Here is a 23,693-nt window from a genome sequence, read left to right on the forward strand (position 1 = left end):
GCAAAATTTCTGATCACTGTGTCTGGATTGCCCCAGCCACATGCTCCAGTGGATTGACAAAGCGACCCCCCCTTTTTTTTTTAGTCTCCTGGACCTCTGTAAATTCATGTAAATACAGTGCATTTAAAACTAAAGTCCAGCTTTTATGAAAATTTCTCCTTCCTCAGTAATATTGGCCTTATGCCTGAGTAGTTTTTTTTTCTTTTGTTCTGATCTCTCGTCCTCCATTCAAGGCCAAATTTTTCAGTGTTAATTACATTTCCTAGGAGTGAAGGGGCTAAAATAATAATAATAATAATAATAATAATAATAATAATAATAATAATAATAATAATAATATTTCAATCAGCAATAAAAACATAATTGCTTTCACACATGTTCATTTAAACAAAATCCCTCGGAAACATACGGATAGATTTTGTTGAAATTTTGATGGAATCCTTCATTCAGCACCTTCCTCGAAAAGATAAACACTGGGCGGATATCGATCGATAAAAAATGAGCACGGTTTCCATGGCTAAAAAGCATCAAAGGACCGCTGATGGCGACCCAAAGTTAATGCTCAGGAGAAAGCCATTAAATAATTTTCTCAATCTAATTACAATCCATTCACTAGTATTTAATTAAGCCAGCTAAAAGGAACAGGAAAATAGGGTAAAAGACAAAAATAACACTGCCAAGTAACAGATAAAATATAAATACATAACATTAATAACTTTGCAGAAATAGAGAACCTTACCTTCATTTTGGTGAAGTCGATGAAGCTCAGATCTACGACGTACATAGCTGCATTCTAAACTAGTTCTAAGAGGTAGATTTTATTCATGACCAAATGGCAAACTAACACTCACCTGTAACAAGAAATCATACTTACATTTAGTGAAGTGCGATAATCAGAAAAAAATTAAATACACACACTTATATTAAATAATGCTATATATCCACACATCTACACACGTATAGAACATAAGTAGAGATATTCTTTTCCTTTTACTTTAAATCAATGAAATAGTCTTTCGGGAAGTATATCGACGCCGACTGAGTGGTTCAACGTCCAAGGGGATGTGATGACACATTAGAGTTCTGTTTAAGTTTTCCTGACCTGAATCATAATTTCAGTTGATTTATTAGCGCACAGTTGGTTGACAACTTTCTTTTATTCACTTTTTACAGATAGAGTCAGAGACAATGCATCCAGAGCGCGAGGAAGAGGAACCTTGCAGCCCGAGTGTTCAGACAGCTTCCGAGAAATTAGAGCTTCTGCCTCATTCGAAGAGTCGTGCGATTGTTACTAAGAGTCCCAGAGTGGATGGTGAAACTGATGGTGACGATGACGTGAAAATTCCCTCGACAGGAATAAAAAATGACGCAGATATAGATTGCAAGCACAGCGAAGCAAGTTTGAGTGCGTCCGACAAAGGTGTCAGGAGAGAGGAGCCAAAATTGAGCGTAAAGGAACCAGACGCTGAAGAAGCGGAGGAAGACGACAGACTTCCAGATGGAGGATGGGGCTGGGTGGTCGTCTTTGGAGCTTCTCTTATCTTAGTAAGTAGAGGTGGAAGTATGCAGAGATGAGACTACTTTATTTTAGTTTAGCGAGATGGGCACAAAAAACCCATTCTTTCATTACCTGACAATTCACGTTTGATTAATTTTTGTCAGGTAGGTTTATTTACATCAGCATGCGCAATAAAGCGTTGATTGCATTACCACAGTAAACAAACTGAGGAGACCTCCAATTGGTCAGGCTCATTACACCATTACTCCTATAACTTCTACTGATGCTAAATGTTAAACAATTAACCAATCAACTTTAGAAGGGCAGTCACTAAAGGTCATAGTGAAAGCTCCATAATGAACTCAAACTTAGTGAGGATGGATAAGCGTTAGATTTCCTTACGATGGTCTCAGTCTGATTGAACATTAATGTGGGACGGCAACTAGCGAGCAGCAAACATGTCATTTTCAGATCAACATTCACGTCATAAGCAAAGATTAAACATAATAAAGGTCCCAGAACGCTATCCTGTGAAATGCTAAACCTTAGCATCTCATGTGAGATCATTTAGAGTAAGGGAAACCACTAAATTTTGTTCTCACGCTTCTACAAAGACGAAATTAAATGCGAGATGTAAACACACTACCGTTAGGCAGAGTTGTTGAAAAATGATAAGGCTTGATTCATCCGATTCAAATTTATGCTTTTTCAGGTCTTGGTTGATACGATGGGCCAATGTTTTGGTATCATTTTTTCTACATTTTTATTACACCTGGAAACCACGACAACTATGACAGCTTGGATCTTCAACTTGTTTAGCTTCATCTGGAGTATGACCGGGCCTCCCCTGGGAGCACTCATCAACGAATTTGGTTGGAGACCGTTGACTTTCGTGGGCTCCTTTTTGCTCACCATTGCAACGATTACCTCAGCCTTTGTTTCTGCTGCCTGGGTCCTCTTTTTCACCTACTCTTTATTAGCTGGTAAGTATGAGAGAACCCGGAGTTTGCATTGGCTCTGAAACCTCTAAGACCTGAGTGTCTGAATAAAAGAAAAATCAGTAAAGAAAATGTATATGAAGATGTACCTTTAACAACTGGATAAAGATATCTGTGATAAATGAAAAAAGTTGTAGTTACAACAATGACTCTCCCAAAGTTTTTCATAATTCTGATCACGAAGATGCATATAGTTACATTTTCCTCAAGTTTGCAGCGCTAAATGTACTGAGGTGTCATATATTTTCCATTGAAATTAACTCTGGTATTTCTGTATTACATGAATCCTCTAAACTTAATACATTGAACATTTTCAGGTATAGGATGTGGAATCATATCTAACATCAGTTACATGATTGTGCCTCACTACTTCAAGAAAAGGAGAGGTTTAGCTAATGGTATCATAATGGCGTGGGATTGTGGGGGACAGTTAATAGGGCCCCCTCTTATTGGGATGCTGCAGGACGAGTATAGCTTTAAAGGCGCCACCCTCATAGTTGGAGGGGTCATACTTAACTCGTGCATTGGTGCTGCTGTCTTCCACCCAGTCGAGTGGCACAAAAGACCCAAAACTCCAAAGATTCACGGAACACATAACACTGCACATTTGATCAAGAATCCAGTGGAAGCAATACCACGAAAGAAAACTCCTGAGAGTATCAGGACGATTATGATGCGGCTTGTGAAATCCACAGTAAAAGACCTTGGCATACTAAAGTCTTTGAAAGCCATCATCATCTCCATCGGCGTCACGGTTATTTTAAACGGTTACCTGAATTTCTTGGCTTTCGTACCATTTGCCATGCAGGAGGCTGGCTACACCCTCGGGGAAGCTGCTCAGTGTGTTTCGGTATCTGCCATTTGCAACATGGTGACCCGAGTAATTGTTGCAACGTTATCAGACGGCAAAAAGTTTAATTTTCAAATCAGCATGATGGTTGGTAGTATGACCATCTCTGCAACTATGATTTGTGAGTATTCATACTAATTCTCCTATTAATTATTACAAAATATATTTTTGCTTTTGCAAAATATTAATCAGCAACCGAATCTTAAAAGCTACCCTTACTGGAAAAAAATGAATGAAGTACTACTTTTTAGGAATATATAACACAACTGCTAGAATGAAGAATATATTATCATGATGCAGTTACTGAAAATATATCTAACGTTCTATCTAGGAGGAGAGTACATACAGTTAACATGAATTAGCCAGTTCATTAGTTCCCACTGTTCCATGTGATTGCTAAACACATTCTTTTCTCCTTCTTTATTTGCAGGCTTCACTCTTACAGAGGATCTAACCACAATAAAGGTCATAATGGGGATTTGGGGCTGCGGTGTTGGCACCTTTATGAGTATTTTCAATCTCACTATGGTTCATTACATGGGGTTGGAGAACTTCACATCTATGTTGGGAGCCTCTATGCTGTGTCTCGCCTTCGGCTATCTTACAATCGGACCTTTTGCAGGTACTGTATTTTTTTTTTCAAATGTCAGGATTATCACTGTAATACACATACATATAAATATTTACTAATTCATGAAACGAATGACCCCAAACGTCTCTTTCATTCCTCTCTCTTAAATATTTTTTTTTTTTTAGCATTCAGGGAATTTAGACTAAATGGCCCAACTTCCTTGTCTCTAGTGGCGTCTTGAAGGATCCCCTCTCTTCTGGGCCCTTTTCATTTCTTTTTGAATAATGACCTCCTCCAGGGCCCATCTCTAGCAATTTTTGTGTAGATGATTGAGTTCTTCTCAAATGATCCTCCTTCCAAGTTCAGTAGCTCCATTTCTGTCCTCCCTTAAGCTTCCTTCCCGCGGTGCCTTGGTACTTGCTTATGGACAAAACACACACACACACACATATATATATATATGTGTGTGTGTGTGTGTGTGTGTGAAGACCTCCAATTGCTCATTTCCTCTGACAAAATAACAAAATAACAAAATACCAAGACCTAAGAATGACCTGAAAAGCACATGGGAACTGAAGGAAATATAAATAATGCTTGTGATGGTAGGGGCAACAATACTATAAAGAAAAGCCTGAGAAAATATCTTCAGGCAATACAAAGTTACTCGATAAACAGCTTGTAAAGAGACCTCGGATATAAAGCAAGTGGAATATAGAGGTGCAACCATAGACCCCAAAGTGGTGCCCATTGTACTCCTGATATAAAATGAAGACTAAAAATAACATAAGCCAGAGAGATATGTAATCGATCAAGCGCTTCATTAGCCAGATTAATTTTATCTAACGTACAGGAAAGTAATGTAACCTTTTTGACAAGAAATCATGCACCAGGGATGACCACAAACTATATGCTTCAATTCAATCACGTCCAAAACATGTTTCTCATTAAGAAAAAACCTTGTACTTCGGAAACTAATCATGTGATATCGGTGATGGCCATACTGATAATGATAACGATGATAATGGAGAAACAAATCCAATGTTATGTATGGGTACATATGTCTTAAAAATGGCGTGGTAGTGAATTGTTAATTTCAGCTTTTTCCAGTTAGAGAAAAGCTGCTTAGTGACAAGCGCTTCTTCAAAGAATGCTGAAATGGAAAACAGCAGGGAATGATGACCAATGCAATTTTTGGTCGGCGATGCCTCGGAAATCACATGCTTTGGACATGCAGCACCCGTGTCTGCATGTGTGTTCGTAGCATACGATATAAGGCTTTGATAATGAGAAATGAGAATAAGAGAGGACACTCTGATTACTTGTGACAGTGAGCGGAACACACCTGGAAGAGGTGTTGAGAGGTGTTGAGAAGGCCCATCGAATAAGATAACGTAAAACCGAACTTTGAAAAAGTTAACCTTTGAAGTGATAACAAATTCGTGAGAGAAAGAGAAGTGTGGTGCAGTACACATTCCTTATGATTAACTTTCCCGAGTGTAGTGGTGTAATAATTATGGTCTCTTTATTTCAGATGGGTTCAATGTCACCATATAGGGAATGGATTCTCTAAGACTTATTTGACTTATTAAAAATGGTGTGGTTAGTCGGACATAGTGAGATTTCAGGGGGTACTTACTTAAACCTGGTTTGGGAGAGGAAAATGACAGTTTTACGGGTTTTTTTGGGGTCAGAGGTAATTAATTTTATTCCACTTTAATGTATTTATTTTGTTCCATTTCAATGTCAGCTAATTTTGGATTATATCTACGGGGATTCATTAGCCCAGTTTGCATTTTAGCAAACGCCCCAGAATGATCTGCAATGAACGAGGTAGGTGCAGTTGCCTGTTTGTTTAATTTTGTTTAAACAAGTGTCATTTGGTCCTAAAAACTCGTTTAAGAGTTTGGTGGCAGTGTTAAAATGTTTCATAGGCCATAGGTAGCGCTTCTGAGGAGACTATACAGATAGATTAGGCATATTTTTGGGAGAGTGTTTGTAATTATGCGTCGTGCAACTGGCTCTTTTACTGATTTAAGGAGATTTAGATGCAGGGAGAAGGTACCTAGTGTGGCGTGCTGCAGACAGTCTTTCTAGCAGTAGTTTAGTGTGAAGACTTGTTTCGGTGTTTAAGGGCGAGTATTGAAGAGTAATTATGGTGTATTAAAGTGTTTATAATGTAGCGGGAATGGATTTCACGTGGTTCTAATGGGTAAACAGGTTCTGGCTCATGTTCTATGAAGACGTGAGTGTATAGTTCTATATTTCCTTCCTCTCTTTTTTTTCTCTTTGTATTGGTGTTAATTTTCTCAAAAGTGTGTTTTATTTTGATGTCCCCCGAGATTCGGTGGACATTAGTGGTTTTGTGGTAAAAAAATACGGGGGAAAAATGGCACTGTGGGTTACGCCCTTGTGCGAGAGAGAGAGAGACAAAGACAGAGAGACAGAGAGAGACTGAGATGGTGGCAGGCGTGTGAACGGATGCTGAGTTAAGCAGTTTTCTCTCGAACTTACTTTTTGTCTTCTCCCTGTTTTTTTTTTGTTCCCGGTGTGACCTTGTATTTCTTGGGTTGGGGTTTGTGTGTGCATAAATATATTAATGTTATTGAGGTAGGGGAAGATCCTGAAGTATAAGGGTTTTCATAAAGAAAGCAAAATGGCTGATGCAAGTGGTAAGCAGACTCTGGTTCACCGGATTACAAATGTATGTGCAGGTGTCAGCCCATTCTGTGGGGTTGTAGATGGAGTTCTTTCACAACCGGTGCAAATTTTTATTGAAGGGGTGAATAACTATCTAAACGCCAAAGGGATTACAGATGATATAGAGGCGTTCACGGAGGGGAAAGCCTTGTTAGATTTCAATAAAGGTGATCTTTCCTACCATTGTTGGAGCTTTCAATATGCAAAATGCCGGTCATGGACTGATTTACAGGCATTTTTAAGAGCAGCTTATGGCTCAAAGGAACACGGTGATATGGTGAGAGATTTAAGAGGGCTATATAAAATCCAGAAAGGCACAACTAGCCCTATTGAAGATAGCTCAAAGCTTTTTGACTCAGCGGGAGAATGGATACAGAAATTGAAAACCTCTAAATGGGTTAATGGGGGTAAAGTCTCACTCGACAATTTGCATAAACTGATCCATTTTGCGATGCAATACACGACGTACCAGACGCAATAGTGGACAGTTTTGATAAAAAGATTGAACCTACATTAGACGAAGAATTGATTTATGCCCAGATTCAGAAACATATGTCCAAATGTCCCACTGTAGATAGTACATTTTTTAATGGGACCGGTCCGAAAAAATCGGTGCAAAGAGACAGAATTTCCTTCTCGTTTGTGTGCAAAAGTGGAATATAATAAAGGATCGATTGATCAAAGGCAACAGCAGTTGTGTTGCTACAATTGTAATAAACCAGGGCACACAAAGAACATATGTAGAGTCAAATATTGTGGAATGTGTAAGAGTGTGGACCACTATTGGCAATCTTGTCTGTCCCAGATACGGAAAGATGCGAAGCCTACACCTCAAAGGTCTGGGAGTTATAATATGAGAACTTCCCAGGCAGGCCACTTAAGAGGGCAAAGGGATCAGCGAAATTTTTGGAAAGCTGATCAACAAAAATGGTACAGATGATTTGTACGTGCCTTTGTGGTCTCGTGGGGGGCGCCCCAGAGCCCAGGCCTATAGTTTATGGAACAGTGGAGGATGTTGAAATCTTGGTCTTCATTGATACCAGCGCTAGTATAAATTTAATGGATCATCATAATTTGTATCAATCCAAGTTCTCCCATTACCCTTTGAAACCCTCAACAGAAACTGTGTGTGATGTGCAAGCCCATACATTAAACACCCTGGGTTTTGCTAAAATATGGTTTACTCTCGGTGATAGAGTGTTAACAGAACCATTTTTGGCTATAAAAGGAGTTGTGTTGGGCAACAGACTTTTGCTGGGCATCCTGCATGTAGGAGACACAAGATTTTGGTCCATGCGGGTGTTAGTGGTATAACGTTTTGAATACCTGGTGTTTTTATACCTTATCAGGACGCAAGTGAAACTGAAGATATGGAGATTATTGAAAATGGGGGTGCGTTTGGCAGTGCTAATGGTGATGAGACTGGGGATATGGGGAGTGGTGATACCAAAACCCACACTAGTAATACAGGGAATAACTGTGGTGATGTTAAACGGGATGTTGGGGGCCACGGTGGTAACAATTTTGGTGGGTGTGACAATGGCATTATGAGTGGTGATACTGATACTAATATTGATATTATTACTGATACTAATAATGGGATGGATGCAACGAGAACCACGGGTAGTCATGTTCATGGGATCGTGGTACAGGGAGGTACTAACCACAAATATAAAGGTGTTTTATCAGTGGATGTTATTTTAATGCCAGGTTCAAAGACTATGGTAAAAGTCAAGTTGAGGGAAGTGAAAAAACCTGCAGAAGTATGCGTAATTGAGGGTAGTGAGAAACTAAGAGCACGGCATCAGTGAACAGTGTATCAAACAATGGTGTTACATGGATAGAATTACTGAACTGCAATGATACAGTTAGGAAATACCAGAAGAATACATATGTGGTAGATCTCCAAGATTGGAGTAATGACAGTGGTTTAGTGGCTATTGTAGAGGGGAAATCTGAGTTTTCAGAGGCAGAAATGCAATCAAGGAAGCGAATATTCAGAGAACATTTAGCTAATGCGGATTATAATGAACATATTGAAGCGGTAAGCAAGCTCTTGGCAGAATTTGGGAATACAGTAGCCTTACAAGGTGACAAACAATGATTGACTAATGTGTTAGAACATGAGGTAACCTTAGAGAAAGGTACAAAACCTATTTATATTCCTGCATACCGCATACCTTTCAAAATCAGAGAACAGGTAGAGAAAGAGGTCAATAAATGGAAAGAGGAAGGAATCATTAGATCTAGTGTGTCCCCATACAATTTTCCTCTGTTAGCAGTGCCTAAGAAGGACGGTTCTGTCCGTGTATGCGTCGATTTTAGACGTTTAAATGAAAAAACAATCCCTGACCGTTATCCAGTCGCATGCATACCAGATCATTTTGTTGAAATCTGGGGACATAATATTTATAGCTCAATTGATTTAGCGCAGGGTTTTCTGCAGGTCCCTCTTAGTGAGAGTAGTAAGGAATATACTATGAATTTACGCGGATGCCGTTCGGTTTATCGGGCAGTCCGATGACCTTCACTAGGTTGGTGAACACAGTTTTGCATGGGTTATTGGGTAAAAATGTTTTTGTATACATGGATGACATATTAGTTGCAACAGACTCGATCGTGCAACACCTGGAAGTGCTTAAGAAAGTACTTAGGAGGCTTAGATTAGCAGGGTTGAAAATTAAGCTAGCTAAGTGTTCACTCTTGAAAAAGCAAATCACATATTTAGGCCAAGTCATATCCAAGGAACGGGTTAGAGTAAACGATGATAAAGTCCAAGCAATAGTGGATTTTCGCACCCCGAGATCAGAGAAAGAAATTAAGTCATTCCTAGGCAATGCTGGTTTCTTTGGTAGGTTTGTGAAATGGTTTTCAATCATAGCAGCTCCTCTAACAGATATATTGTGGGAAGACATTCAATTTCAATGGCGAAATCCCCAGAATAATAGTTTTCAGAAACTTAAGGATAAATTAATGAATCCCCCAGTTCTGAAATTTCCAGAATTCAGCAAACCATTCACATTAGTGACTGATGCCAGTCAAGAAGGTAGAAGTGCTTGATGGGAAATTCAATCCCATAGCCTTTTATAGCAGGAAGTTTAGGACAAAGGGCAGCAATGAGAGATTAATAGCTAACATAGATAAAGAAGCCTTTGCAATGGAATCAAGTTTAGTTCATTTTAAAATGCTACTGATGGGAAATAAAGTAGAAGTCCTTACAGACCACAAGCCATTATTGGATCTTTTTAAGAAGCCTGATTTGTTGCCTAAAAGAGCTCGATGGTTTTTAACTATCAGGGATTTTGATGCAAAGCTCAAATATATAGAAGGAAAATTAAATGTAGTAGAAGTTTTTATGACACAGAAGGATTTCAAGTTGTGCTAGTCACTAGCGATTCTATACAACGGGAAATGGGTCTCATAGAGCAAAGGCAGGATGAACGCAACAGCGTTTCTTAGAGGGGAATTAGTCAGGAAACGTTATAAGTTACCTTTTTCGGATTTAGAATTAGAAGGTAATCTGTTGGTCAGGAAAATTAAGTATAAATTGAGGACTAGTGAAAGTAAAGGAGGCATGACACAGATCGTAATTCCGAAAGTCCTAATTCCAGTGGTTTTGGATATAGTACATTGCAGGTTCAGTAGTCCACACTTGGGGATAGAGAAAACGTATAATGAGGTGCGTGCTAAATATATTTGGAAAAATATGGGGAAAGATGTGGAAAATTTTGTGAAGAACTGTACAGTATGCAATGCTTGCAAACCTGCAAGGATAACTTCCTGCAAATTAGGGTCATATCCGATACCCAGTAGGCCTTTTCTGAGAATACATATGGATATCCTAAGAAATTTTTGTGAGTCTAGATATGCAAATAAGTACCTGTTAGTGATAATAGATGAACTTACGAGGATAGTAGAAATTTTTCCACTTAAGCAGAAAACAGCTGAAGAAGTAGCTATGGCATTTTTCAATGGTATCATTTGCAGATATGGCTCACCTGAGGTTTTGTTGACCGACAATGTTTGGTGGAAGTATTAGGGATACAGAAAGTAACAATTATTCCATACAGACCTGAAGCTAATGGGTTATGGAAATGAGCAAATAGGAAAGTGCTCGAAGCTCTCAGGAAGACTGTAGGTGGTAATGATAAAAACTGGGATAGATATATTGATGCTGTTAGACATAATATTAACACTATGGTTAGTGATTCCATTAAAATGTCTCCATTTGAAGCTTTGTTTGGTTGGCAAGCACGAGGCACATTTGATCTGTTAACTATACCTCATCATGGAGAAGATATAATTGAAGCATTAATTTCCACAGCGAAGGAGAGACATGCTTGTCTCAGCCGTAATCTCAATGCCATGACCCGAGAAATGGTAGAAAGAAGTAATAGCAGAACATCTGATGTTAAAATCAGTGTTAAAGACAAGGTATTTCTAAAAATCAATGTGAGAAATGAACTATATTACAAATTATGTCCAGAATTTGAAGGTCCTTTTAGAGTCGCTGAGGAAAAGACTGGAAACAGATTTATAGCCTTAGAGGAAAAAACAGGTTGGTCGAAATTAACTCACATATCAAAACTTTAAAGAGTTGGTTGTGGTAACTAATATATCGCACAGTTGCATTTTTTTTCTGGTTTCGCAAACTGATGGTGAAATGTGTTTAGTCACTTTAATGTAATGTTTTTTTTTTCTTTCGTCTCTTCTACTATTTTTCTTAATATGCGCAAACTGCGGCGATTTGGCGTAAAAACCAGAGGTAATTATTTCACGAGGAAAAACGGGGTGGAAAGTATGGCAAATTTCTGTTAAGCTGAAAAATATTATAACAGGTCTGAGTGGTGGTCCCTGGTGGTATGGGTTTATTGGGGCTGAATTTTTGTGGTTATAATTTTTGGCGGTGATCTGTGGTTTCACGAGCCAAAGAGGGGGGTATTGTGGTTCTTTTGGTGTTATGGCTCTTGAGGGGTGGAACTACTGGGTTGTAGTTTTATGGGTCCCTATGAAAGGGGTTGTATTTTTATATTCACCAGTGGTTTACTGTGGTTTATATCCCGACTAGGTGGTTATGTGGTTTTATATACATGAGGCAGCATCATGTATGAGTTATGTTTTCAAGGATAATTTTTGGGTACCTTTGTGGATGTCCTAAGGACAATTTTTGGGGAATATGGTTATATAGTATCAGTAAAGAATTTTTGGGCCAGTTGAAGGAATAACGTTTTCTGAGGTTGCAAGTCTGACTAGACAAGTCAATAGTGCGATTTGAGCACATGAGGTGTTCACAGGTGGCTTAATGCTGATAATGCTGTGATGAGACCGGTTGCTGATTTTTTCTTTTGGAGTTGATTACTCGGAGGTTTGCCCTGTTTTCAGGGATGTCGATTATGACATTCCATGGGGATGAATGTCAGGGGTAAATTCGAGTGGATAGGTTATGTTGCGGCAGCAAATTTCGCAACGATACACACTGCATTTTACATGGAAAAACGCCGGATTATATATGTTTTTTTTTTCTCTCTCCTTATACATTTTGTAATGGGAAAAGTTGAATTATTATTATTTTTTTTCCTACAAGGGAAACTTGTAATCAGGGTTAAGCTTTACATAGCATTTCTATTATAGACAGGAGGTAGAATTTATCTGGGTATATGTGCAAGATAGAAGGGGTATTCGGCGTTATATTTGATGGAGGTTAACTATATAAACAGTAAAGGGGTTTTGCTGTATAGACATTATGGGTTTTTTTGATAGTATATTTGTCAGATAGAGGATTAGTTATGAGGATTCAGTGGGTAAAGATTATATTTTGTTTTAGTGAGAAATTTTTAATGATTGACTATGAGATTGGGTATATAAATTGATGACAGATTTGTGTGTTAAAGCAAGACTTAAGTTATTCTATGATCATGTAGACTTTTCAAATACGGACACACGATGACTTTAGAAAATTCTAAACTTCACGTGATGGTGACGACCGCAACAGCTTAGTTCTATAGTACCAGAGGTCGGATCTACACACAAGTGGCGATGTTACAGATTGCCTTTGCTATGGACGAGATGTCGTCGGTAGATCGTCTCAGGATATGTTCTGGGACAAATCAGGAGTCTACAATCTTCTACGAGGCTGGTGCGAGACGCACTTGCATGGAAGTCATGGGATATTTCAAGTTGACAATGAGGTGGCGGTTACGATTCCTTCATCGGAAGACATCGAATCTACAGTTCAGCGACAGGGGTGTTGGATACACCTACAGGGGTTGCAGACGGTGAATAATGGTGCATGCCGAGTTGTTTTGGGATGGTTCACGAGCTCAGCCGGGATCTACAATTATTTGACAAGGGTGTTTGTGAAACACTTACATGGAACCACGAGGTGGTTCAGGTTCCGTCTACATTGGAGACAGTTACGGTTCCACCACTAGAGGATAATAACGAGGATGAATTCTTCTTCAATGAATGCTAGGCAGTTCCAGTGATTGCGGTTATGGTATCTACAATGATAGTCGAAATATAGGGGCTATATTGCAAACATCATGAACTAGTATATACCTGTTGCCGATGTGGTGTGTGACAGGAGTGCACAAAAAGAGCGCAGTAATGAATTGCTATCTCAGCTTTTTCCAGTTAGAGATAGGCCGCTTAGTGACAAGCACTAGGTTCCTTGAAGAATGCTGAAATGGAAAACAGCAGGGAATGCTGACCAATGCAATTTTGGGTCGGTGATGCCTCGGAAATCACATGCTTTGGATATGCAGCACCCGTGGTTGCTAGGCGCCCCACAGGGCATACCTGCATGTGTGTTCGTAGCATACGATATATGGCTTTGATAATGAGAAATGAGAATAAGAGAGGACACTCTTTGATTACTTGTGACAGTGAGCAGAACACACCTGGAAGAGGTGTTGAGGGGTGTTGAGAAGGCCCATCGAATAAGGTAACGTAAGACCAAACTTTGAAAAAGTTAACCTTTGAAGTGATAACAAATTCGTGAGAGAAAGAGAAGTGTGGTGCGGTACACATTCCTTTTGATTAACTTTCACGAGTGAAGTGGTGTAATAATTATGGTCTCTTTATTTCAGATGGGTTCAGTGTCACTATATAGGGAATGGATTCTCTAAGACTTATTTGACTTATTAAAAATGGTGTGGTTAGTCGGACATTGTGAGATTTCAGGGGGTACTTACTTAAACCTGGTTTGGGAGAGGAAAATGACAGTTTCACGGTTTTTTTGGGGTCAGAGTTAATTCATTTTATTCCACTTTAATGTATTCATTTTGTTCAATATCAGCTAATTTGGGAAATAAAAAGTATATTTTTGTATCTACGGGATTCATTAGTCCAGTTTGCATTTTAGCTAATGCCCCAGAATGATCTGCAATTGTAGTATACGTTCGTTTTTTATTCTCTTTCTCTTCTCTTTATTATTAGTCAGTCTTTTCTTTTGTAGCCTTGGTTTGTATTTGTTTTTATTGGCTATTGTTATATGGGATAACCTTCATCTATATTACTTTTGTTGTTGAATTTTTCTTTTCTTAGGAACTTATTGTTATATTGTAGATTAATTACACAGGACTTCTACAGATTCTGAAATCAGATTAATTCAATTCCTTTTAATTATCCAGTCTCTCAGGAGGGTTTGCATGGATACTTATGATGGGACTCTGGGCAAGTTTTAAACACCACTTTGTTTATCTTACTTATTATTATAATACACACAATTCACTGTCTGTTCACAACACAAGTTACACATGTTACAGAGGTTCCACCAACACAACCTTTGCGTCCAGTTTTTAGTTTCTAACTGATCTTCTCCAAGATTTCAAGTGAAGTCTGAACCTATCCTTTCAATTTGGGCTCCTCCCTAATTTCTACTGGGATACGCCCTACTTTCTCTTGAGTGGCTTTTCCAACTTCCGGTGCCACCCCATATGAATTTTACTGGTTGTTCTAATCTATCGTAACCACCCACTGGAGGTGTCAAAGTTCAGATTTTCCACTGGAATCAACACTATTTTATTTTGGTGAAGTTGCTGGTGTGTTTTGTCTCATTTTTCAAATAGCTACGACTGCAATCTGTTCCTACCACACTTTCTACCTTCCCTTCGCCTTCATCTACCATAATTCTACTAGTAGATTTCCCTATCTAATTTTCCCTACATAATTATTTATAGACTTCTGCACTTCTTAACATCATGATATTATGAAGTGCAGAAGTCTATAAATAATTATGTAGGGAAAATTAGATAGGGAAATCTATTAGTAGAATTATGGTAGATGAAGGCGAAGGGAGGTATAAAGTGTGGTAGGAACAGATTGCAGTCAGAGATATTTGAAAAATGAGACAAAACACACCAGGAACTTCGCCAAAACAAAATAGCGTTGATTCCAGTGGAAAATCTGAATTTTGACACCTCCAGTGGGTGGTTACAATAGATTAGAACAACCAGTAGCATTCTTGCGTTTTCCGTTACAATGCATTGTCGAGTTGATATGGCTTAGGAATGCAGAAATCTGGTTCAGTATTCTTCGGAGAATCTCACTGCGTTTCGTCGCTCTCGCTTTCGTTTGTGGGTACTCAGTCTAGGAGATATTTTTCGTTATTTTTCGACTATTTTTTCCTTTCTTCGTCCTTTGAGTTATTGAACTCGGTAATTCTTCTTTTGTGCCTTCAAATTTTTCTGTTATTTGTTGTTTCTTGTTATAGCGCTTAGGGATTAGCGCTCCTTTAATAATTTTATGTCGGTACTTTATATTTTCTTCTATGTTTAATTTTCCACTGTGCTTGTGTGTGTGTGTGGGTTTCTTTATCACTCTATGCGTTGATGTTTGCCCTTAGAATCCACAACCGCTGAGCACCATTTATGTTGTATACGTTCGTTTTTTATTCTTTTTCTCTTCTCTTTATTATTAGTCAGTCTTTTCTTTGGTAACATTGGTTTGTATTTGTTTCTATTGGCTATTGTTATGGGATAACCTTCATCTATATTGCTTTGTTGTTGAATTTTTCTTTTCTTAGGAACTTATTGTTATATTGCAGATTAATTACACAGGACTTCTACAGATTCTGAAATCAGATTAATTCAATTCCTTTCAATTATCCAGTTTCTCAGGAGGGTTTGCATGGATACTTATGATGGGACTCTGGGCAAGTTAAACACCACTTTGTTTATCTTACTTATTATTATAATACACACAATTCACTGTCTGTTCACAACACAAGTTACACATGTTACAGAGGTTCCACCAAACAACCTTTGCGTCCAGTTTTTAGTTTCTAACTGATCTTCTCCAAGATTTCAAGTGAAGTCTGAACCTATCCTTTCAATTTGGGCTCCTCCCTAATTTCTACTGGGATACGCCCTACTTTCTCTTGAGTGGCTTTTCCAACTTCCGGTGCCACCCCATATGAATTTTACTGGTTGTTCTAATCTATCGTAACCACCCACTGGAGGTGTCAAAGTTCAGATTTTCCACTGGAATCAACACTATTTTGTTTTGGTGAAGTTGCTGGTGTGTTTTGTCTCATTTTTCAAATAGCTACGACTGCAATCTGTTCCTACCACACTTTCTACCTTCCCTTCGCCTTCATCTACCATAATTCTACTAGTAGATTTCCATAGCTAATTTTCCCTACATAATTATCTATAGACTTCTGCACTTCTTAACACAATGAACGAGGTAGGTGCAGTTGCCTGTTTATTTAATTTTGTTTAAACGAGTGTCATTTGGTCCTAAAAACTCGTTTAAGATATGTTTAAAAATAAATCTCTCTAGAGAGTTCGAAAAAGCTCTCTGGAGAGAGTCAGTTTTAGATTATGTGCCCAGACATAACTGTGGATTTGTTGCTCCACCTTAAGACTCCAGCAGCCACTGTGAGTACTTCTAATGTTGATATATTGACAGAATGATTGATAATGATGATGATGATGATGATGATGATGATAACGATTATGGTGTTGGTAATGATTTACAGGTTACGTTAAGGACGCCAGCCAGAGTTACTCCTCCTGCATCTGGGTTCTCTCCGGCATCGTCTCTGTGGCTTTCATTTCGTGGATGTTCATGCCGGCTGCTGTGGCCTACGACCTGAGACGCGAACAGAGGAAGAATGAAGAAAGGCTAGAAATAGAAGAGAAGGGAAATATGCTCAGCTCTGAAGCGATATAGGTTGAAATTTTGTATTGTCTTTCCTTTGTCCCAAACAGTCAACAAATATTTGGACAGTCATTTTACTTAACGGTTTTATTTAATGGATATTTGAAATATTTACATCTGATGTGCTGAAGTTGAAACACTTTGCTATTGTTTGGAAGAATGAAGAAAAGCTGAAAATAGAAGAAAAGGGAAATATGCTAGACTCTGAAGAGATAAAGGTTGAAATTCGTATTTTATTACTTTTGTCCCACACACTCAGGTGTTAAAATGCTGTAAAACCTTGGACAGTGATTTTACTCCAAGAGTTTTTTCACATATATAATGAGGGTAATATATTGACATATAATGCGCTCAGGTTCAAAAAAATTTTTTTTATCGTTATTATTTTGGGGGTGACATTCATCAAAATATACATAGTCTTGCACAACGATTACAATAAAGACTATAATATAGAATACGATTGTACCGATTAGTGTGTATTTCCCCTGAATAATTTAGATATGTGCTCAACAAGGATTTTGTTTTAGATATGGATATATATCGTTCATCTCTTGATGTCGCACAAGTACAATCTTTCAAGAGTCTGTGATAACGTTGTATCGTAATTTTTGTGCTCGTAATTATGAAAGAGAGAGAAAGAGTGTGTTTACCTAGATAGTCTTCTTAAAATTATTCACTCTGAAATTATATGCATGACAGACGTACGTATAATACATAAATACATATAAGCTTACACACAGACACACAACACACACAAATATATATATATATATATATATATATATATATATATATATATATATATATATATATATGTATACACGAGAAAGGTTGAAGATAAGAGACACATCAGGTAAAAATAGATTAAGAAACGAATTAAAACTTCTTAGCTCCACTTTTCAGAAAGTCCGTCCTAGCATTAACAATCGAACATAAAAACTCCACTTTGAATAGAAAGTATAAATCCTCCTCAAGGTTATTATGTAAACTAGATCACCACTAAACAATATATAGTATTTAGTCTTTACTATTATAATTCTTGCAATAAAAGATTGCACTCTTTTTGTTTTATGTATCTGGTTTCATTGATGAAATATATATACATACATACATATATATATATATATATATATATATATATATATATATATATATATATATATATATATATTATATTATATATATATACATATACACATATATACCAGTATTCAAACCGAAGTTTCGGACATAGTGGCTCACAGAAGCGGTGCCGAATATTTTCGCTTTTGTTAAAATGACTGACCTTGAGTTGTGTATTTCAAACGAAAATTTTGTTCAGAGGTATTTTTGTCATTTCTATTACTGAAAAATATTGAGCATGTGTATTACAATACACGAACCTGTTAACTGTGTACGATTTTTAGTCATGTAAGTAAGATACACGCTTCAGATATATGACGGCACATAAATCGAACTACAAAAGTTACACTGCTGCTGTATTATATTTTACGGAGCAGCTTTAGTTGCTTCTGCATTTTATCTATTGTAACCTTCAACTTTGGACTGTAGCTGACTGGTATTTGACGTTGTTTTTAATCAGCGTTTTTTGCTGTTGCCTACAGCCCTAACTATTTTAGATTGTCAAAATATTAAGTCTTTAGTTTTCTACTCGGTAAATGAACTTGACTACATATTGCTTTGAGGTCAGAGGGCACGAAAAAGCCATTTCTAGTGGTCACAGATATAGATACAAAAAAAAAATTCATTTTCGAAATGCTCAATTCTATAAACTTCCTCCACAACACCTACCATCGACCCATCAAACGAAATAATACTTAAGTGCAGCAAATATCAGAAGTGACAAAATTCATGTATTCTATTCCCTTCGACACCTCGATCGGCAAGAACTACGCAAGTGAATGAAGGCCTCTGAAATATTTACAGCAGCCCATTTCGCATCACCCTTTCGAGGATAAGACTGAGTGTACGGTGCTTACTAAATGGAAAGAGGGAATATTTCGGGCCCACTAATGGCTCATGATCGCAGTATCTAAATGACAGGTCATTTTTTCTCCCGGTGTCAGCAAAGGCTTTTACAATTCCTGGAGAGATTAAGGAGTAAGAACTATATTCTCCATTTCTAGATGCTTTTTATAGCTTCTATTTTTATTTACTTCTGATCTGTAGACTGTGATATTTTCCCTTTCTATGAACTCTCATAAAATTACTTCGAATGAAAAGCTGCTAACAGCTTTTCTCGCTAAGAATGTCCTGGCTCATTAGAAGTTTCGCATTTTGGAGGAGGATTAGTCAACTGGTTATTCTATCCAATTTGGGCCATAACATCAAAAAGCCACTGAAGGTTTGAGGGAAGAACATATAGCGCAGAGGATCTTTCGTCAAGACTAAATTACGACGATCATTCAAAATAATGCAGTATCAATCGAAAAGTTGTATTTTCAACTGATTTTCCATATTTAATCTAAGACAGCAAAAAAAAAAAAAAAAAAAAAAAAAAAAGAGCACGGAGCAGTATCAATGGGAATGAATATAGCTGTCATTCCATCAACCATGGCATTTCTCATCTTTTTCAATAAGAATTTAACTAGAGCCTAGGAATATATAAAAAAGAACATTTCTATTATTCACTGGACACTATTCAATACGATTTACTAAGACACTTGCATGATTTTGTAGCTTTATATTTTAAATTAGGGTTTTCAAAGGTACAAGGGCGCAGTAAGGCACAAGTTGGAAAAGCAATAACATAATGATTCACTCTACTTCTTTAGTTCATAAGGCTCTCGCCCACAAAAGCACGTTTGGACGAATTGAGCCACACTCACATCGAGGAACATCACTAAATACTACGGCACGATGTGACAAGCGGTGAACTAAGTATAACAGAACAGAAGGCAGACAGGCAGGAAGAACAACGAAACTTTCTATATGAAAAATGAAAATGTCTTATTTTTCTAAAACTAACAGGGATGAATCAATTACTTGAATGCAAGTAAGAATGCTCATGAACAACTTTTGCCTTGTTCTTCCCTTTGCCGACAATGAAATGTCGGAAAGTCTTGAATCATCTATGAGGAGAACCTATGAAGAAGGGTGTTGTACACCGTCAGGTCGGTAGGATCATTATCCAGCGATGGTCACACCGCCAGTGTCGCGCCGAGCTTCATGGAAGCAGCTTGCATATCATTCGCTTCTCCACATATGATTGAATTAATTAATAAGGGTGATCGCAAGTTTATTCTTTTGATACTGTGACTAACTGGTTATCTGTGTCTAATTCCTCTTGAGTTCTTGCGGGAGATACTTCAAGTGCATTCTCTTTTTCGAAATCTAAAGTACATGAACTGTTATTTATATAAATTCATGTTAGTATTTTTGCGCATGAATATCTTTTATGCGCTTGTTAATCACTCTCTAAACCAGTTTGCAACATTTTACAGGCAAAGTCTCGGATCCATTTAAAAGAAATTTTATTCTACAATAATATCAGGGAACTGTGAAGAAGAGATTATCCAAATTCACTCGGAGTTATACACTGAAATGGAAAACAATGACGCCCGGGATTTACATTCCATAGTGCAACCGTTATAAAAATGCGCCTCATCAACTGTGCAATGCTGCTTTGGCTCAGTGGAGCGTCTGTGTACGGTGGGAGAGATGAAAGAAAGGGCTTGGAAGTCTCCCTCGCCTTGTCTTTTGCAGAGTTCTATAATTTCCAGCACATATCCATCGTCACTGGTAAGAGTTGGAAAATCAGTCACTGATTAAATAGAAACTGTCATAATCCCTCTTTTGGTGGATTACGGGTCATACTAGTTCGTTGTTTCTTAAATATAGCAAAACCACTTTGTGTAAAGGTTATCATAAACAGGACCTTTAAATAAATAAGCCTATAATAATAACTTTTTTTAAAGCTGTCATAGAAGCTTTTCGTGTTCAACACTGTTCATTCTGCATGACTAACCTACTTTCTACCGCTTGCTTAGTAAGCCACTTGATTAGCGTATTACATTATTGCTCACAGACTAACTTCTCATTAATGATAAAACAATAAGCTGAATTACTGCTAACAGCATGCGCCTTTTTCTTGACAACTTTGTTCAGTAGGGTGTCCTCTTTCGCAGACTTGCATCTTTGATTTGAATGTTGAGATGACAGTTTTTCTTATAATTGTTACACCATTTACCGTTACATTCAACAGTCACTGAATCCTAATGATCTTGTGTCGATGAATTATAATTGGGATGTCATGTAACGCAAGCAGTTTAGTTCTTGTAGACTTCCAGGCGGCCATGCCAGGTTTTGACCTCGTAACTAATTGCAAGGAAAATATAATGAATTGGCCCTTGATTAAGCACAATCTTGAAGATCGCATGACGGCAATGTGTTTTTTATATAGAAAGAGTTTTAGTTTATCTCTCCTATACGTTAGGTTAAATGTTTTACTTGGCAGGATCATAATCACCAGCTATGAAGTACAATTTGTTTTAGCCACTTCTTTCCTTAGCTACCGTTAAGTTTATTTTTATCGAATATGAAAAAATTCTCCAAACAAGATATTCAAAAAAATATGAAAAACACAGTGATATAAAAGTTTCTAAATTACTAGATTTTACTAGAAATATAAAAGATGCTGATAACTCGACAGCTAAAATGGCATAGTAGCTACGCAGCCAAAATACAGACCCGATGTAAATAAATATGCGCTACCCTTCTTTTGCAGACGAATCAAAACTGGGACGAGGCCACAACCAAGGACATAGCATCTGGACAGCGAGGTTTTTAAGCCAAGTAAGGACGGCCTACGTGTCCGTGATCCCTATGCAGAATAGCCTGCAGAAAAACAACGGGTCAACGGATATTATGGAGCACACTCATCCCGGTGAATCTCCAGCTCTTTGGCTGCGAAGCCTCTACCATAGTCACCTTATCGTGCATGAATTCTATACCGCAGAACAACTCCACACGTTTCAAAAGGTAAGGAACCTTCCCCGTGGTCTGCACTAGATTTCAATCGCAACAATACTGTTTGCAAGTTCGGTACTGAAACATTAAATATACCGATATCAAGTCACTTCTAATATCATTCTTTGAATTTGCCTTACATTGCACCGTAAACTTACTCAATCTTCAGAAAAAAGGCGCAATAGATGATATCGTGCGTTACCTCGCATTCGCCAAACTTACATATACACACACCTATATATTAAATGTGTGTTTTGTATATGTGTGTCTATTACACACTAACATCTCCTGTAACACAGATGATTTCAGTGAAAGCAAGAATATATTACATGTCACAGTCATCATTGCTAAAATAGGCATAAGGTCCATGATAACAGAAAGCTCACCAGCAGCAAGTCAAATGCCTAAAAACTACGTTATTGCCGGCATAAAAGTGTGTATATATATATATATATATATATATATATATATATATATATATATATATATATATATATATATATATAATATATATATATATATATATATATATATATATATAATATATATATATATATATATATATATATATATATATATATATATATATATATATATATATATATAATATGCTGGCATTACATGTTACGCAATAAGGCAGTTTTCAGGCATCTGACGTGCTGCTGATGAGCTTTCTGTGGTCATGGGCCTCATATGGTTATTTTAGCAATTATGAGCTAAAAGGACTGTAACAGGGAATATATTCTTGCTTTCTGTGAAATCATCTGTGTTACAGGAAATACTAGTGTGTAATAGACATACATATATACACTAAACACATATTTAATATATGTGTGTATTTATATATGTAAGTTTGGCAAAAGCGAGGTAATGCACAAAATCATCTATTGTGTCTTTTTTTGGAAGAATGAGTAAATTTATGATTATATATACTACACACACACACACACTCACACACACATATATATATGTGTATATATATATATATATATATATATATATATATGTGTGTGTGTGTGTGTGTGTGTGTGTGTGTGTGATGTGTGTGTAACTATATGCAAAAATAACCAAAAATGACAGACAGCAGTGTCTAATCCATAGTTTTCCAGGTTGCCGAGATGATTAGTGACACTCCCATGTCCTTCAAATCCAAGTTCAGCCCTGATAGGAATGGGGGAGTGAGAAGGGGTGAAATACAAACTGTCAAAAATGCTGGGCAATGTAACTGAAGCAACTATCTTAACAGGAAAGGGATAGAGTGAAAATGAGAATAAAGTGGTATTAAGGAGGAGAGACCTTAGACCTTACAGACCTTACAGTTCGTTCGGGTTGCCCCAGGTCCCTCAGTGTGAGGCGCCTCTAATGTCTACCAGAGAGTTGCTAGTACATCTTCCGGTATATTTTGCATCTTCCAATCTTGGATGGTCTAGGATGCAGTTTAGATATTTGTCGAGCTTATTCTTAAACACATCTACGCTCACTCCTGATATATTCCTCAGATGAGCTGGCAACGCATTGAATAGACACTGCATTATCGATGCTGGTGCGTAGTGGATTAATGTTCTGTGTGCTTTCCTTATTTTTCCTGGTATAGTTTTGGGCACTATTAATCTACCTCTGCTTGCTCTTTCTGATATTTTTAGTTCCATGATATTTTCTGTTATTCCTTCTATCTGTTTCCATGCCTGAATTATCATGTAGCGTTCTCTTCTCCTTTCTAGACTATATAATTTTAAGGATTGTAGTCTTTCCCAGTAGTCTAGGTCCTTAACTTCTTCTATTCTAGCTGTAAAGGACCTTTGTACACTCTCTATTTGTGCAATATCCTTTTGATAGTGTGGGTACCATATCATATTGCAATATTCAAGTGGACTACGAACATATGTTTTATAAAGCATAATCATGTGTTCAGCTTTTCTTGTTTTGAAGTGCCGTAACAACATTCCC

General features: G+C 37.4%; 2 protein-coding genes and 1 long non-coding RNA gene across 5 annotated transcripts in view; 2 read left to right on the forward strand and 1 right to left on the reverse strand.

The window, feature by feature from the left end:
* Positions 1-23,693, reverse strand: part of LOC135221946 (uncharacterized) — a 407,988-nt gene that overhangs the window by 207,942 nt on the left and 176,353 nt on the right. The window lies entirely within an intron of this gene.
* On the forward strand, positions 1,164-17,849 carry LOC135221795 (monocarboxylate transporter 2-like). The gene is made up of 5 exons (XM_064259695.1): positions 1,164-1,545; positions 2,211-2,481; positions 2,814-3,467; positions 3,777-3,968; positions 16,597-17,849. The coding sequence occupies exons 1-5, from the start codon at positions 1,189-1,191 to the stop codon at positions 16,788-16,790; spliced, it is 1,668 nt and encodes a 555-aa protein (XP_064115765.1). The 5' UTR covers positions 1,164-1,188; the 3' UTR covers positions 16,791-17,849.
* The window catches only part of LOC135206173 (glutamate receptor ionotropic, kainate glr-3-like), a 42,897-nt gene continuing 37,949 nt past the window's right edge, over positions 18,746-23,693 (forward strand). The window contains exons 1-2 of the mRNA XM_064237813.1: positions 18,746-20,519; positions 21,505-21,758. Coding sequence (XP_064093883.1) covers positions 20,375-20,519; positions 21,505-21,758 — 399 coding nt within the window. The 5' untranslated portion in view covers positions 18,746-20,374. The remainder of the gene's footprint in view (positions 20,520-21,504; positions 21,759-23,693) is intronic.

This window comes from Macrobrachium nipponense, chromosome 11 (genome assembly GCF_015104395.2).
Source record: "Macrobrachium nipponense isolate FS-2020 chromosome 11, ASM1510439v2, whole genome shotgun sequence".
In the NCBI taxonomy this organism is placed as follows: domain Eukaryota; kingdom Metazoa; phylum Arthropoda; class Malacostraca; order Decapoda; family Palaemonidae; genus Macrobrachium; species Macrobrachium nipponense.

Bases quoted from the DNA above. Each gene is read 5' to 3' on its own strand.
- LOC135221795 (XM_064259695.1), top strand. From the start codon at position 1,189: ATGCATCCAGAGCGCGAGGAAGAGGAACCTTGCAGCCCGAGTGTTCAG. The intron at 2,482-2,813 runs GTAAGTATGAGA...GAACATTTTCAG, and splicing joins CACCTACTCTTTATTAGCTG to GTATAGGATGTGGAATCATA. The intron at 3,468-3,776 runs GTGAGTATTCAT...CTTTATTTGCAG, and splicing joins CATCTCTGCAACTATGATTT to GCTTCACTCTTACAGAGGAT.